General features: G+C 40.4%; 1 protein-coding gene across 2 annotated transcripts in view; it reads left to right on the top strand.

Moving 5' to 3' along the window:
• Positions 1-13,887, top strand: part of nhsa (Nance-Horan syndrome a (congenital cataracts and dental anomalies)) — a 111,325-nt gene that overhangs the window by 43,809 nt on the left and 53,629 nt on the right. The window contains exons 3-5 of one of the 2 annotated variants that reach the window (XM_029695316.1): positions 7,084-7,220; positions 9,705-9,749; positions 10,118-10,186. In XM_029695316.1, coding sequence (XP_029551176.1) covers positions 7,084-7,220; positions 9,705-9,749; positions 10,118-10,186 — 251 coding nt within the window. The remainder of the gene's footprint in view (positions 1-7,083; positions 7,221-9,704; positions 9,750-10,117; positions 10,187-13,887) is intronic. The other variant, XM_029695317.1, reaches the window with a different exon arrangement.

The following is a 13,887-nucleotide window of genomic DNA, read 5'->3' as shown; positions in this document are numbered from 1 at the left end:
CTGTAGATGTAGTACAGTAGTATGGTGACGGTAGATATAGTACAGTAGTATGGTGACTGTAGATATAGTACAGTAGTATGGTGACAGTAGATATAGTACAGTAGATATAGTACAGCAGTATGGTGACAGTAGATATAGTACAGTAGATATAGTACAGTAGTAAGGTGACTGTAGATATTGTACAGTAGTAAGGTGACAGTAGATATAGTACAGTAGATATCGTACAGTAGTATGGTGACAGTAGATATGGTACAGTAGTATGGTGACAGTAGATATAGTACAGTAGATATAGTACAGTAGTATGGTGACAGTAGATATAGTACAGCAGTATGGTGACAGTAGATATAGTACAGCAGTATGGTGACAGTAGATATAGTACAGTAGATATAATACAGTAGTAAGGTGACTGTAGATATAGTACAGTAGTATGGTGACAGTAGATATAGTACAGTAGATATAGTACAGTAGATATAGTACAGTAGATATAGTACAGTAGTTTGGTGACAGTAGATATAATACAGTAGTATGGTGACAGTAGATATAGTACAGTAGTATGGTGACAGTAGATATAGTACAGTAGTATGGTGACTAGATATAGTACAGTAGTATGGTGACTGTAGATATAGTACAGTAGTATGGTGACTGTAGATATAGTACAGTAGTATGGTGACTGTAGATATAGTACAGTAGTATGGTGACTGTAGATATAGTACAGTAGTATGGTGACTAGATATAGTACAGTAGTATGGTGACTAGATATAGTACAGTAGTATGGTGACTAGATATAGTACAGTAGTATGGTGACTAGATATAGTAAGGTGACTAGATATAGTACAGTAGTATGGTGACTGTAGTTATAGTACAGTAGTAAGGTGACCAAATATAGTAAGGTGACTAGATATAGTACAGTAGTATGGTGACTAGATATAGTAAGGTGACTAGATATAGTACAGTAGTATGGTGACGGTAGTTATAGTACAGTAGTAAGGTGACCAGATATAGTAAGGTGACTAGATGTAGTACAGTAGTATGGTGACTAGATATAGTAAGGTGACTAGATGTAGTACAGTAGTATGGTGACTAGATATAGTACAGTAGTATGGTGATGGTAGATATAGTACAGTAGTAAGGTGACGGTAGATGTAGTATTGGTGTTAGTATAGTAGTATGGTGACGGTAGATGTAGTATTGGTGTTAGTATGGTGACGGTAGATATAGTACAGTAGTATGGTGACGGTAGATGTAGTATTGGTGTTAGTACAGTAGTATGGTGACTGTAGATATAGTACAGTAGTATGCTGACTGTAGATATAGTACAGTAGTATGGTGACGGTCGATATAGTACAGTAGTATGGTGACGGTAGATGTAGTGATGATATTAACTCATACCACATCTACTTCTCAAATCTTTTTTTGTTGATATTTGTGACAGCAGCTATTATACAGTAGATTTAGTACAGTTGTATGATAACTGTAGATATAGTACAGTAGTATGGTGACAGTAGATATAGTACAGTAGATATAGTACAGTAGTAAGGTGACTATAGATATAGTACAGTAGTAAGGTGACTGTAGATATAGTACAGTAGTATGGTGACTGTAGATATAGTACAGTAGTATGGTGACAGTAGATATAGTACAGTAGTATGGTGACTGTAGATATAGTACAGTAGTATGTGACTGTAGATATAGTACAGTAGTATGGTGACGGTAGATATAGTACAGTAGTATGGTGACGGTAGATGTAGTGATGATTTTAACTCATACCACATCTACTTCTCAAATCTTTTTTTGTCGATATTTGTGACAGCAGCTTTAGTACAGTTTAGTTTAGCACAGTTGTATGATACCTGTAGATATAGTACAGTAGTATGGTGTCAGTAGATATAGTACAGTAGTATGGTGACAGTAGATATAGTACAGTAGATATAGTACAGTAGTAAGGTGACTATAGATATAGTACAGTAGTAAGGTGACTGTAGATATAGTACAGTAGTATGGTGACAGTAGATATAGTACAGTAGATATAGTGACAGTAGTAAGGTGACTGTAGATATAGTACAGTAGTATGGTGACGGTCGATATAGTACAGTAGTATGGTGACGGTAGATGTAGTGATGATATTAACTCATACCACATCTACTTCTCAAATCTTTTTTTGTTGATATTTGTGACAGCAGCTATTATACAGTAGATTTAGTACAGTTGTATGATAACTGTAGATATAGTACAGTAGTATGGTGACAGTAGATATAGTACAGTAGATATAGTACAGTAGTAAGGTGACTGTAGATATAGTACAGTAGTAAGGTGACTGTAGATATAGTACAGTAGTATGGTGACTGTAGATATAGTACAGTAGTATGGTGACTGTAGATATAGTACAGTAGTATGGTGACAGTAGATATAGTACAGTAGTATGGTGACAGTAGATATAGTACAGTAGTATGGTGACAGTAGATATAGTACAGTAGATATAGTACAGTAGTAAGGTGACTATAGATATAGTACAGTAGTATGGTGACGGTAGTATGGTGACAGTAGATATAGTACAGTAGTATGGTGACTAGATGTAGTATGGTGACTGTAGATATAGTACAGTAGTATGGTGACTGTAGATATAGTACAGTAGTATGGTGACTGTAGATATAGTACAGTAGTATGGTGACAGTAGATATAGTACAGTAGTATGGTGACAGTAGATATAGTACAGTAGTATGGTGACTGTAGATATAGTACGGTAGTATGGTGACTGTAGATATAGTACGGTAGTATGGTGACTGTAGATATAGTACAGTAGATATAGTACAGTAGTATGGTGACAATATAGTACAGCAGTATGGTGACTGTAGATATAGTACAGTAGTATGGTGACAGTAGATATAGTACAGTAGTAAGGTGACTGTAGATATTGTACAGTAGTAAGGTGACAGTAGATATAGTACAGTAGATATAGTACAGTAGTATGGTGACAGTAGATATAGTACAGTAGATATAGTACAGTAGTATGGTGACTGTAGATATAGTACAGTAGTATGGTGACAGTAGTATTGTGACAGTAGATATAGTACAGTAGTATGGTGACTGTAGATATAGTACAGTAGTATGGTGACAGTAGATATAGTACAGTAGATATAGTACAGTAGTATGGTGACTGTAGATATAGTACAGTAGTATGGTGACGGTAGATATAGTACAGTAGTATGGTGACGGTAGATAATGTACAGTAGATATAGTACAGTAGTATGGTAACTGTAGATGTAGTACAGTAGTATGATGACAGTAGATATAGTATAGTGACAGTAGATATAGTACAGTAGTATGGTGACGGTAGATATAGTACAGTAGTATGGTGACTGTAGATATAGTACAGTAGTATGGTGACTGTAGATATAGTACAGTAGTATGGTGACAGTAGATATAGTACAGTAGATATAGTACAGCGGTATGGTGACAGTAGATATAGTACAGTAGATATTGTACAGTAGTAAGGTGACTGTAGATATTGTACAGTAGTAAGGTGACAGTAGATATAGTACAGTAGATATAGTACAGTAGTATGGTGACAGTAGATATAGTACAGTAGTATGGTGACAGTAGATATAGTACAGTAGATATAGTACAGTAGATATAGTACAGTAGTATGGTGACTGTAGATATAGTACAGTAGTATGGTGACTGTAGATATAGTACAGTAGTATGGTGACGGTAGATATAGTACAGTAGTATGGTGACGGTAGATAATGTACAGTAGATATAGTACAGTAGTAAGGTGACTGTAGATATTGTACAGTAGTAAGGTGACAGTAGATATAGTACAGTAGATATAGTACAGTAGTATGGTGACAGTAGATATAGTACAGTAGTATGGTGACAGTAGATATAGTACAGTAGATATAGTCAGTAGATATAGTACAGTAGATATAGTACAGTAGTATGGTGACTGTAGATATAGTACAGTAGTATGGTGACGGTAGATATAGTACAGTAGTATGGTGACGGTAGATAATGTACAGTAGATATAGTACAGTAGTAAGGTGACTGTAGATATTGTACAGTAGTAAGGTGACAGTAGATATAGTACAGTAGTATGGTGACAGTAGATATAGTACAGTAGTATGGTGACTGTAGATATGGTACAGTAGTATGGTGACTGATGTGGTACAGTAGTATGGTGACGGTAGATATAGTACAGTAGTATGGTGACAGTAGTATGGTTACAGTAGTATGTTGACAGTAGATATAATACAGTAGTATGGTGACGGTAGATATGGTTACAGTAGTATGGTGACAGTATTATGGTGACAGTAGATATAGTACAGTAGTATGGTGACAGTAGATATAGTACAGTAGTATGGTGACTAGATATAGTACAGTAGTATGGTGACTGTAGATATAGTACAGTAGTATGGTGACTGTAGATATAGTACAGTAGTATGGTGACTGTAGATATAGTACAGTAGTATGGTGACTGTAGATATAGTACAGTAGTATGGTGACTGTAGATATAGTACAGTAGTATGGTGACTGATGTGGTACAGTAGTATGGTGACGGTAGATATAGTACAGTAGTATGGTGACAGTAGATATAGTACAGTAGATATAGTACAGTAGTATGGTGACAGTAGATATAGTACAGTAGTATGGTGACGGTAGATATAGTACAGTAGTATGGTTACAGTAGTATGGTGACAGTAGATATAATACAGTAGTATGGTGACGGTAGTATGGTGACTAGATATAGTACAGTAGTATGGTGACTGTAGATATAGTACAGTAGTATGGTGACTGTAGATATAGTACAGTAGTATGGTGACTGTAGATATAGTACAGTAGTATGGTGACTGTAGATATAGTACAGTAGTATGGTGACGGTAGATATGGTACAGTAGTATGGTGACGGTAGATATAGTACAGTAGTATGGTGACGGTAGATATAGTACAGTAGATATAGTACAGTAGTATGGTTACAGTAGTATGGTGACAGTAGTATGGTGACTAGATATAGTACAGTAGTATGGTGAGTAGATATAGTACAGTAGTATTGTGACTAGATATAGTACAGTAGTATGGTGACTGTAGATATAGTACAGTGACTGTAGATATAGTACAGTAGTATGGTGACTGTAGATATAGTACAGTAGTATGGTGACTGTAGATATAGTACAGTAGTATGGTGACTGTAGATATAGTACAGTAGTATGGTGACAGTAGATATAGTACAGCAGTATGGTGACTGTAGATATAGTACAGCAGTATGGTGACTGTAGATATAGTACAGTAGTATGGTGACTGATGTGGTACAGTAGTATGGTGACGGTAGATATAGTACAGTAGATATAGTACAGTAGTAAGGTGACTGTAGATATAGTACAGTAGATATAGTACAGTAGTATGGTGACTGTAGATATAGTACAGTAGTATGGTGACTGTAGATATAGTACAGTAGTATGGTGACAGTAGATATAGTACAGCAGTATGGTGACTGTAGATATAGTACAGCAGTATGGTGACTGTAGATATAGTACAGTAGTATGGTGACTAGATATAGTACAGTAGATGTATTACAGTAGTATATGACAGTAGATATAGTACAGTAGTATGGTGACAGTAGATATAGTACAGTAGTATGGGGACAGTAGATATAGTACAGTAGTATTGTGACAGTAGATATATTACAGTAGTATGGTGACAGTAGATATAGTACAGTAGTATGGTGACTAGATATAGTACAGTAGATATAGTACAGTAGTATGGTGACTAGATATAGTACAGTAGATATAGTACAGTAGTATGGTGACGGTAGATATAGTACAGTAGGTATAGTACAGTAGTATGGTGACGGTAGATATAGTACAGTAGTATGGTGACGGTAGGTATAGTACAGTAGTATGGTGACGGTAGATATAGTACAGTAGGTATAGTACAGTAGTATGGTGACGGTAGATATAGTACAGTAGTATGGTGACGGTAGGTATAGTACAGTAGTATGGTGACGGTAGATATAGTACAGTAGTATGGTGACGGTAGATATAGTACAGTAGTATGTGGCGGTAGATATAGTACAGTAGTATGGTGACTAGATATAGTACAGTAGATATATTACAGTAGTATGTGACGGTAGATATAGTACAGTAGTATGGTGACAGTAGATATAGTACAGTAGTATGGTGACTAGATATAGTACAGTAGATATAGTACAGTAGTATGGTGACTAGATATAGTACAGTACATATAGTACAGTAGATATAGTACAGTAGTATGGTGATAGTAGATATAGTACAGTAGGTATAGTACAGTAGTATGGTGCTGGTAGATATAGTACAGTAGTATTGGGACAGTAGATATAGTACAGTAGATATAGTACAGTAGTATTGTGACAGTAGATATAGTACAGTAGTATTGTGACAGTAGATATAGTACAGTAGTATGGTGTCGGCAGCTATAGTACAGTAGATATAGTACAGTAGTATGGTGACTAGATATAGTACAGTAGATATAGTACAGTATAGTACAGTAGTATGGTGACGGTAGATATAGTACAGTTGATATAGTACAGTAGGTATAGTACAGTAGTATGGTGACGGTAGATATAGTACAGTAGATATAGTACAGTAGTATTGTGACAGTAGATATAGTACAGTAGATATAGTACAGTAGTATGGTGACTGATGTGGTACAGGGATATGGTCACGGGAGATTTAAAACATTTACACTTTAGTCATTAACCAGATGGTCTTTCCAGGACAGCCTTCAATAAGTGCATTCTTTTTGAGATTGCTCGGTGAGACAACCACATAACACAGTCAAATATACAGGCTGTGAACATTCCATTCCGGGTAAGCAATGGATATATATAGGGTTTTGCAACAAACCAAAAAACATCCACACTAAAGTCTATGAATTTGAAATCTGAGAACAGTAATATTTTACATACACATGAAGGTACCTATAATCATTTTTGATGGGAAAAAAAACAAATGGGGAAAAATTGGTGCATATAGCATTTTGGAAATTCTCTCCACGTGTTTTGCTGTGTTCATTGCTGAAATATGTTACTGTGTGTGTGTGTGTGTGTGTCAGATTACCAGCTGAGACAGCAAGCGAGCAGCAGAAGACGCAGGGTGACCATTGCTGTCTCTGTGGCACCCCCTATGCCCACGTACCCCTCACCACACTCTGCCAGGAGGAGACAGCAGAGGGGCCGAAGCCTGATTGCGGTAACACTACTTCCACTCATATGATCAACTACCAACTTATGGATAACAGACATATACTTACAGACTGTCTATGATAAAGCCTCCAGGTGCCACAGCATTTTGAGGCATCTGTTTCCTAGTCTGATGACCGTGTTCCATCCTCACAGGGACTGCTGTCAAATCAAATTGTATTTGTCATAATGTGCCAAATGCAAAATTTCACCTTACAGTGAAATGCTTATTTACAAGCCCATAACCAACAATGCAGGTATTTTTTTGTGTGTGTGGATTTTACCCCCTTTTTCGGCCCAATTTTCAATCATGTCTCATCGCTGCAACTCCCCAACGGGCTCAGGAGAAGCGAAGGTGGAGTCGTGCTTCCTCCGAAACATGACCCGCCAAACCACACTCAACACCCACCTGCTTAACCCGTAAGCCAGCCGCACCAATGTGTCGGAGGAAACACCAATTATGGGCCAATTATGGGACTCCCGGCCACGGCCGGTTGTGGCACAACCTGGGAATGAACCCGGGTCTGTAGTAACACCTCTTCCGCTGAGATGCACGTGACCTCTGAGCCACTTGGGAGACCACTGAGCCACTTGGGAGGCCACTGAGATGCAGTTCTAAGAAAAATAAGAGTTTAGAAAATATATATATATATATTTTTTTATATACTTACGTTTTATTTAGTAACACAATAAAATAGCAATAACGAGGCTATATACAGGAGGTACCGGTACCGAGTCAATGTGCGGTGGTACAGGTTAGTCGAGGTAATATGTACATATGTCACAAGTTTTCTCCTTTCTTTGGTTCTCGATCAACGTGTCTGTGGTAAGAACCTGTCAGTCCTGAGGCCGACTTTCCAGTTTTATATTTTTTGTCGCTTTAAATTATATATATATTTTTTTATATCGCGTTTACATACGTTTTCAGATCCTTTACTCAGTACTTTGTTGAAGCACCTTTGGCAGTGATTACAGCCTCAAGTCTTCTTGGGTATGACGCTACAAGCTTGGCACACCTGTATTTGGGGAGTTTCTCCCATTGTTCTCTACAGATCCTCTCAAGCTCTGTCAGGTTGGATGGAGAGCATCGTTGCACAGCTATTTTCAGGTCTCTCCAGAGATGTTCAATCGGGTTCAAGTCCGGGCTTTGGCTGGGCCGCTCAAGGACATTCAATTACTTGTCCCGAAGCCACTCCTGCGTTGTCTTGGCTGTGTGCTTAGGATCGTTGTCCTGTTGGAAGGTGAACCTTCGCCCCAGTCTGAGGTCCTGAGTGCTCTGGACTAGTTTAAAAAAAAATCAAGGATCTCTCTGTACTTTTCTCCATTTGTCTTTGCCTTGATCCTGACTAGTCTCCCAGTCCCTGCCGCTGAAAAACATCCCCACAGCATGATGCTGCCACCACCATGCTTCACTGTAGGGATGGTGGTAGCTTTCCTCCAGACGTGACGGTTGGCATTCAGGCCAAAGAGTTCAATCTTGGTTTCATCAGACCAGAGAATCTTGTTTGTCATGGTCTGAGAGTCCTTTAGGTGCCTTTTGGCAAACTCCAAGCGGGCTGTCATGTACCTTTTACTGAGGAGTGGCTTCCCTCTGGCCACTCTACCATAAAGGCCTGATTGGTGGAGTGCTACAGAGATGGTTGTCCTTCTGGAAGGTTCTCCCATCTCCACAGAAGAACTCTGGAGCTCTGTCAGAGTGACCATCAGGTTCTTGGTCACCTCCCTGACCAAGGCCTTTCTCCCTGGATTACTCAGTTTGGCCGGGCGGCCAGCACTAGGAAGAGTCTTGGTAGTTCCAAACTTGTTCCATTTCAGAATGATGGAGGCCACTGTGTTCTTGGGGACCTTTAACGCTGCAGAAATGTTTTGGTACCCTTCCCCAGATCTGTGTCTCGACACAATCCTGTCTCACTGTCAACTGTGGGACCTTATATAGACAGGTGTGTGCCTTTCCAAATAATGTCCAATCAATTGAATTTACCACAGGTGGACACCAATCAAGTTGTAGAAACATCTCAAGGATAATCAATGGAAACAGGATGCACCTGAGCTCAATTTCGAGTCTCTTAGCAAAGGTTCTGAATACTTATGTAAATAAGGTATTTCTGTTTTTTATTTTTAATACATTTGCAAACATTTCTACAAACCATTTTTTTGCATTGTCATAATGGGGCATTGTGTGTAGATTGAGGGAAATGTTTTATTTAATCCATTTTAGAATAAGGCTGTAACTTAACAAAACGTGGAAACAGTCAAGGGTGGAGAACCTTTCCGACTGTACATGTCTTCCACTTTCATCAGTTATATATGTTTAACAAAACACAAAAAAAGGTTTAATTTTTCCTTTCCAGATGCAGCTGTCTGCATTTGTGAAGTCACAATGTGTACTATTTCATCCTGAAATGCAGTGTTTCTTTGTTCATTTCAGTTGAGTGGATACTAGTGAATGACAACATGTGAATGTGTCTCTGCCGTGTATGTTTCTTCTCTCCAGCGGCAGGGGAAACCATTCGATGATCAGCAGCTAGGACAGACCAAGGTAACAGGAAAGAAGGGTTACCCATGTGGTCCACGGGTTTTGAACTCTGCATCCTGTTCACTTTCTCCTCGGTCATTCATGGGTCTGGGAAATGTCACAATCCTTCATCCTGCAGTTGATCAGAGATCAGAGGTCCTGGGTACCTGGGCAGTTCTGACAGCTCTGTAATGTAACTGGTTTATATAGCTCTCCTTCAGGACATAAACTCCTGGTGACTGTCTCACCCTCTGTCTACATATCCGCTCCTCTCCATCCTGAGATTTCCTCTGTCTACAGTGTATTGTGGTTCAATAACCCTTCAAATGTCTGAGTCTGAATCCATTTCTATTTCTTCATCATTCATTCATTTTGTCATCCTCATGTTGTAGTTTGACAGACCTGCCCCCCGCTCCTCCTCCATCACCGAATGTTGCCACTTCTCTCCCTGGAGCAGAAAGGTATTGGTCCATGTCTTCTCTCCCGTCTCCTCCTCTCTCCTTCTCTCCTGTCTCCTCCTCTCTCCTTCTCTCCTCTCATTCTCTCCTCTCCTCTCTCTTCCTCTCTCCTCTCCTTCTCTCCTCTCCTTCTCTCCTCTCCTGTCTCCTCCTCTCTCCTTCTCTCCTCTCCTGTCTCCTCCTCTCTCCTTCTCTTCTCTCCTCTCCTGTCTCTTCTCTCCTCTCCTGTCTCCTCCTCTCCTCTCGTCTCTGTGCCTGTTCTAACTCTAGAATGCTTCTCAAACATTCTTTCAACATTCCTTTTCTGTTCTGTTTGTTTCCTCTGATTCTAACCTGGTCAGAGTCATAAACTGCCATCTGTAAAGAATCTATCAATCCCTGCTCCCAATCCCTGAGTAATCATTCTCTTTTACACAGTTGGACCAATTTAAATGTTCACAGAGCAGACTGTTGTTTTCCTAGTTCCTGTAGAGGCTGTAGAATAATAGTCATTTGACATCTGAGCTGCAGTATGTTTGGAATGTGTGTGTCGCATTAGAGGGTTCCAACCTGTTCGAGTCCCAGCAGCCTGGGGTTACATAATGACCGGGTCCCATAATGACGGCGTTCTGTCTGTGATTACCCATCATGCCTCAGTGCTGCGGTTACCCAGAACCCCCCCCCCGTTCATCCGTCTCTGAGAGTGGACAGCCAGACCGTCACAGCTTTAATACCAAAGAGTACCAAAGAAAACAAAACTTTTTATTATCTGCCTGTCTCTCTTGCTGTCTCTCGCTTTCTGGCTCTCTCGCTCTGTCTCACTGTGTCTCACTCGCTCTGTCTCTCGCTGTGTCTCACTCATCCTTATTGTTCTAAAAACAAATCAGCTGTAAATGTTCTCTTTGATTTGTTTTACTATTTGGGGAATGTTTCCAAGGAGACGGTTCCTTTTGTGGAATTTTGTGGCCTCTTAAATCTGCTGGGAACTGACACCCAGAGGAGAGAGCTGCTTTAACTTGGACATGGGGGTAGTGGAGGGTAAGAATGAGAGGAGGGTAGAGGAGGGTGGGAATGAGAGGAGGGTAGAGGAGGGTGGGAATGAGAGGAGGGTAGAGGAGGGTGGGAATGAGAGGAGGGTAGAGGAGGGTGGGAATGAGAGGAGGGTAGAGGAGGGTGGGAACCAGTTGAACTCATGTGCACCTCTCTGTTAGGACCTGAAGGTAAGAGCTCTTTAACCAGATTAATTCATTCAGAAATACAGTGTTTCTTTCAGCTTGGAATGCCAGAAGTAAAGGGTTTTTCAGCACTGCCAAGCTCCACGGAGAGAAGCAAAGAAAACATTTCTGATGTTTAGTTTAGTTACCAGATTGAAGTTTGGGGAAGCAGAAAGTCAGAGAGTAGTCTGACCCAGTGTTTTTGGTCTAGCCCCAAACCTTTTGATGGTGACCATTTTTTATTAATTTAATAAAATGTAAAGTCTGTTTTGAGTTTCCATAACCACACTATGCAGTATTTAAAACAAATGTTTTACTGACACATTTGTATGACTAAAATAAACAATCCAATATACTGTGCTAGGCAGTAGCATTCACACTGCAGAAAGCCCCTGGAGTGACATGGTACCTGATGTGATTGGATGACATTTCACACCGTAGTGGACCTCTCACGTCCCAGAAGGTTTTTCTGACTGAAGCGCACATCTTCTGACAGCAGCACGGTGCCCCCTATGGAAGGAAGCTGAACTTTACTACAACTTCATATTTAACCCCGTTTAAAATGGGCAATGTTGAGGTGGTAGAACTGACTAAATGAATAGAGATCTTATAACTTATTCCGTTCTACAGGTAAATATGCTTGGCTCATGTCTGTTATTTTCATATAGGCTATGCAACTATTTGTAATTTTAAAAAAGCCGTGAAATTAATTCATTGAGCTTTTATTTGCATTACTGTTTTTCTTCACTCAGCTAAATATTTGTTATTTTGCTGTTGCATTGTCAAGAGATTAACCTGACAGTTAGCATTTCAGTGCACTGTGTACTACATGTACATCACGTGTACTACATGTACATCACGTGTACTACATGTACATCATGTGTACTACATGTACACCACGTGTACAACATGTACACCACGTGTACTACATGTACACCACGTGTACTACATCTACATCACGTGTACTACATGTACACCACGTGTACTACATGTACACCACGTGTACTACATGTACACCACGTGTACATGACAAATTAACAAACGAACTTAGAAGGGAAGGTGAGGGCAGCCAGAAAGAGGGAAAATGATAGTGGTATAGTATGGGGAGGAGAGGAGAGTGGTATAGTATGGGGAGTAGAGGAGAGTGGTATAGTATGGGGAGGAGAGGAGAGTGGTATAGTATGGGGAGTAGAGGAGAGTGGTAAAGGAGAGTGGTATAGTAGAGGAGAGTGGTATAGTATGGGGAGTAGAGGAGAGTGGTATAGTATGGGGAGGAGAGGAGAGTGGTCTAGTATGGGGAGGAGAGGAGAGTGGTATAGTATGGGGAGTAGAGGAGAGTGGTATAGTATGGGGAGTAGAGGAGAGTGGTATAGTATGGGGAGTAGAGGAGAGTGGTATAGGAGAGTGGTATAGTAGAGGAGAGTGGTATAGTATGGGGAGTAGAGGAGAATGGTATAGTATGGGGAGTAGAGGAGAGTGGTATAGTATGGGGAGTAGAGGAGAGTGGTATAGTATGGGGAGTAGAGGAGAGTGGTCTAGTATGGGGAGTAGAGGAGAGTGGTATAGAGGAGAGTGGTATAGTAGAGGAGAGTGGTATAGTATGGGGAGTAGAGGAGAGTGGTATAGTATGGGGAGGAGAGGAGAGATGTATAGTATAAGGAGTAGAGGAGAGTGGTATAGTATGGGGAGGAGAGGAGAGTGGTATAGTATGGGGAGTGGTCTAGTATGGGGAGGAGAGGAGAGTGGTATAGTATGAGGAAAGTGGTATTGTATGGGGAGTAGAGGAGAGTGGTATAGTATGGGGAGTAGAGGAGAGTGGTATAGTATGGGGAGGAGAGGAGAGTGGTATAGTATGGGGAGTAGAGGAGAGTGGTAAAGGAGAGTGGTATAGTAGAGGAGAGTGGTATAGTATGGGGAGTAGAGGAGAGTGGTATAGTATGGGGGAGGAGAGGAGAGTGGTCTAGTATGGGGAGGAGAGGAGAGTGGTATAGTATGGGGAGTAGAGGAGAGTGGTATAGTATGGGGAGTAGAGGAGAGTGGTATAGTATGGGGAGTAGAGGAGAGTGGTATAGGAGAGTGGTATAGTAGAGGAGAGTGGTATAGTATGGGAGTAGAGGAGAGTGGTATAGATTGGGGAGTAGAGGAGAGTGGTATAGTATGGGGAGTAGAGGAGAGTGGTATAGTATGGGGAGTAGAGGAGAGTGGGTCTAGTAGGGGAGTAGAGGAGAGTGGTAGAGGAGAGTGGTATAGTAGGGAGAGTGGTATAGTATGGGGAGTAGAGGAGAGTGGTATAGTATGGGAGGAGAGGAGAGTGGTATAGTATAAGGGAGTAGAGGAGAGTGGTATAGTATGGGAGGAGAGGAGAGTGGTATAGTATGGGGAGTGGTCTAGTATGGGGAGGAGAGGAGAGTGGTATAGTATGAGGAAAGTGGTATTGTATGGGGAGTAGAGGAGAGTGGTATAGTATGGGGAGTAGAGGAGAGTGGTATAGTATGGGGAGAGTGGTATAGT

This window comes from Salmo trutta, chromosome 17 (assembly GCF_901001165.1).
Source record: "Salmo trutta chromosome 17, fSalTru1.1, whole genome shotgun sequence".
In the NCBI taxonomy this organism is placed as follows: domain Eukaryota; kingdom Metazoa; phylum Chordata; class Actinopteri; order Salmoniformes; family Salmonidae; genus Salmo; species Salmo trutta.
The sequence above is the reverse complement of the archived record's forward strand: the minus strand, read 5'-3'. Positions and strand labels throughout refer to the sequence as shown.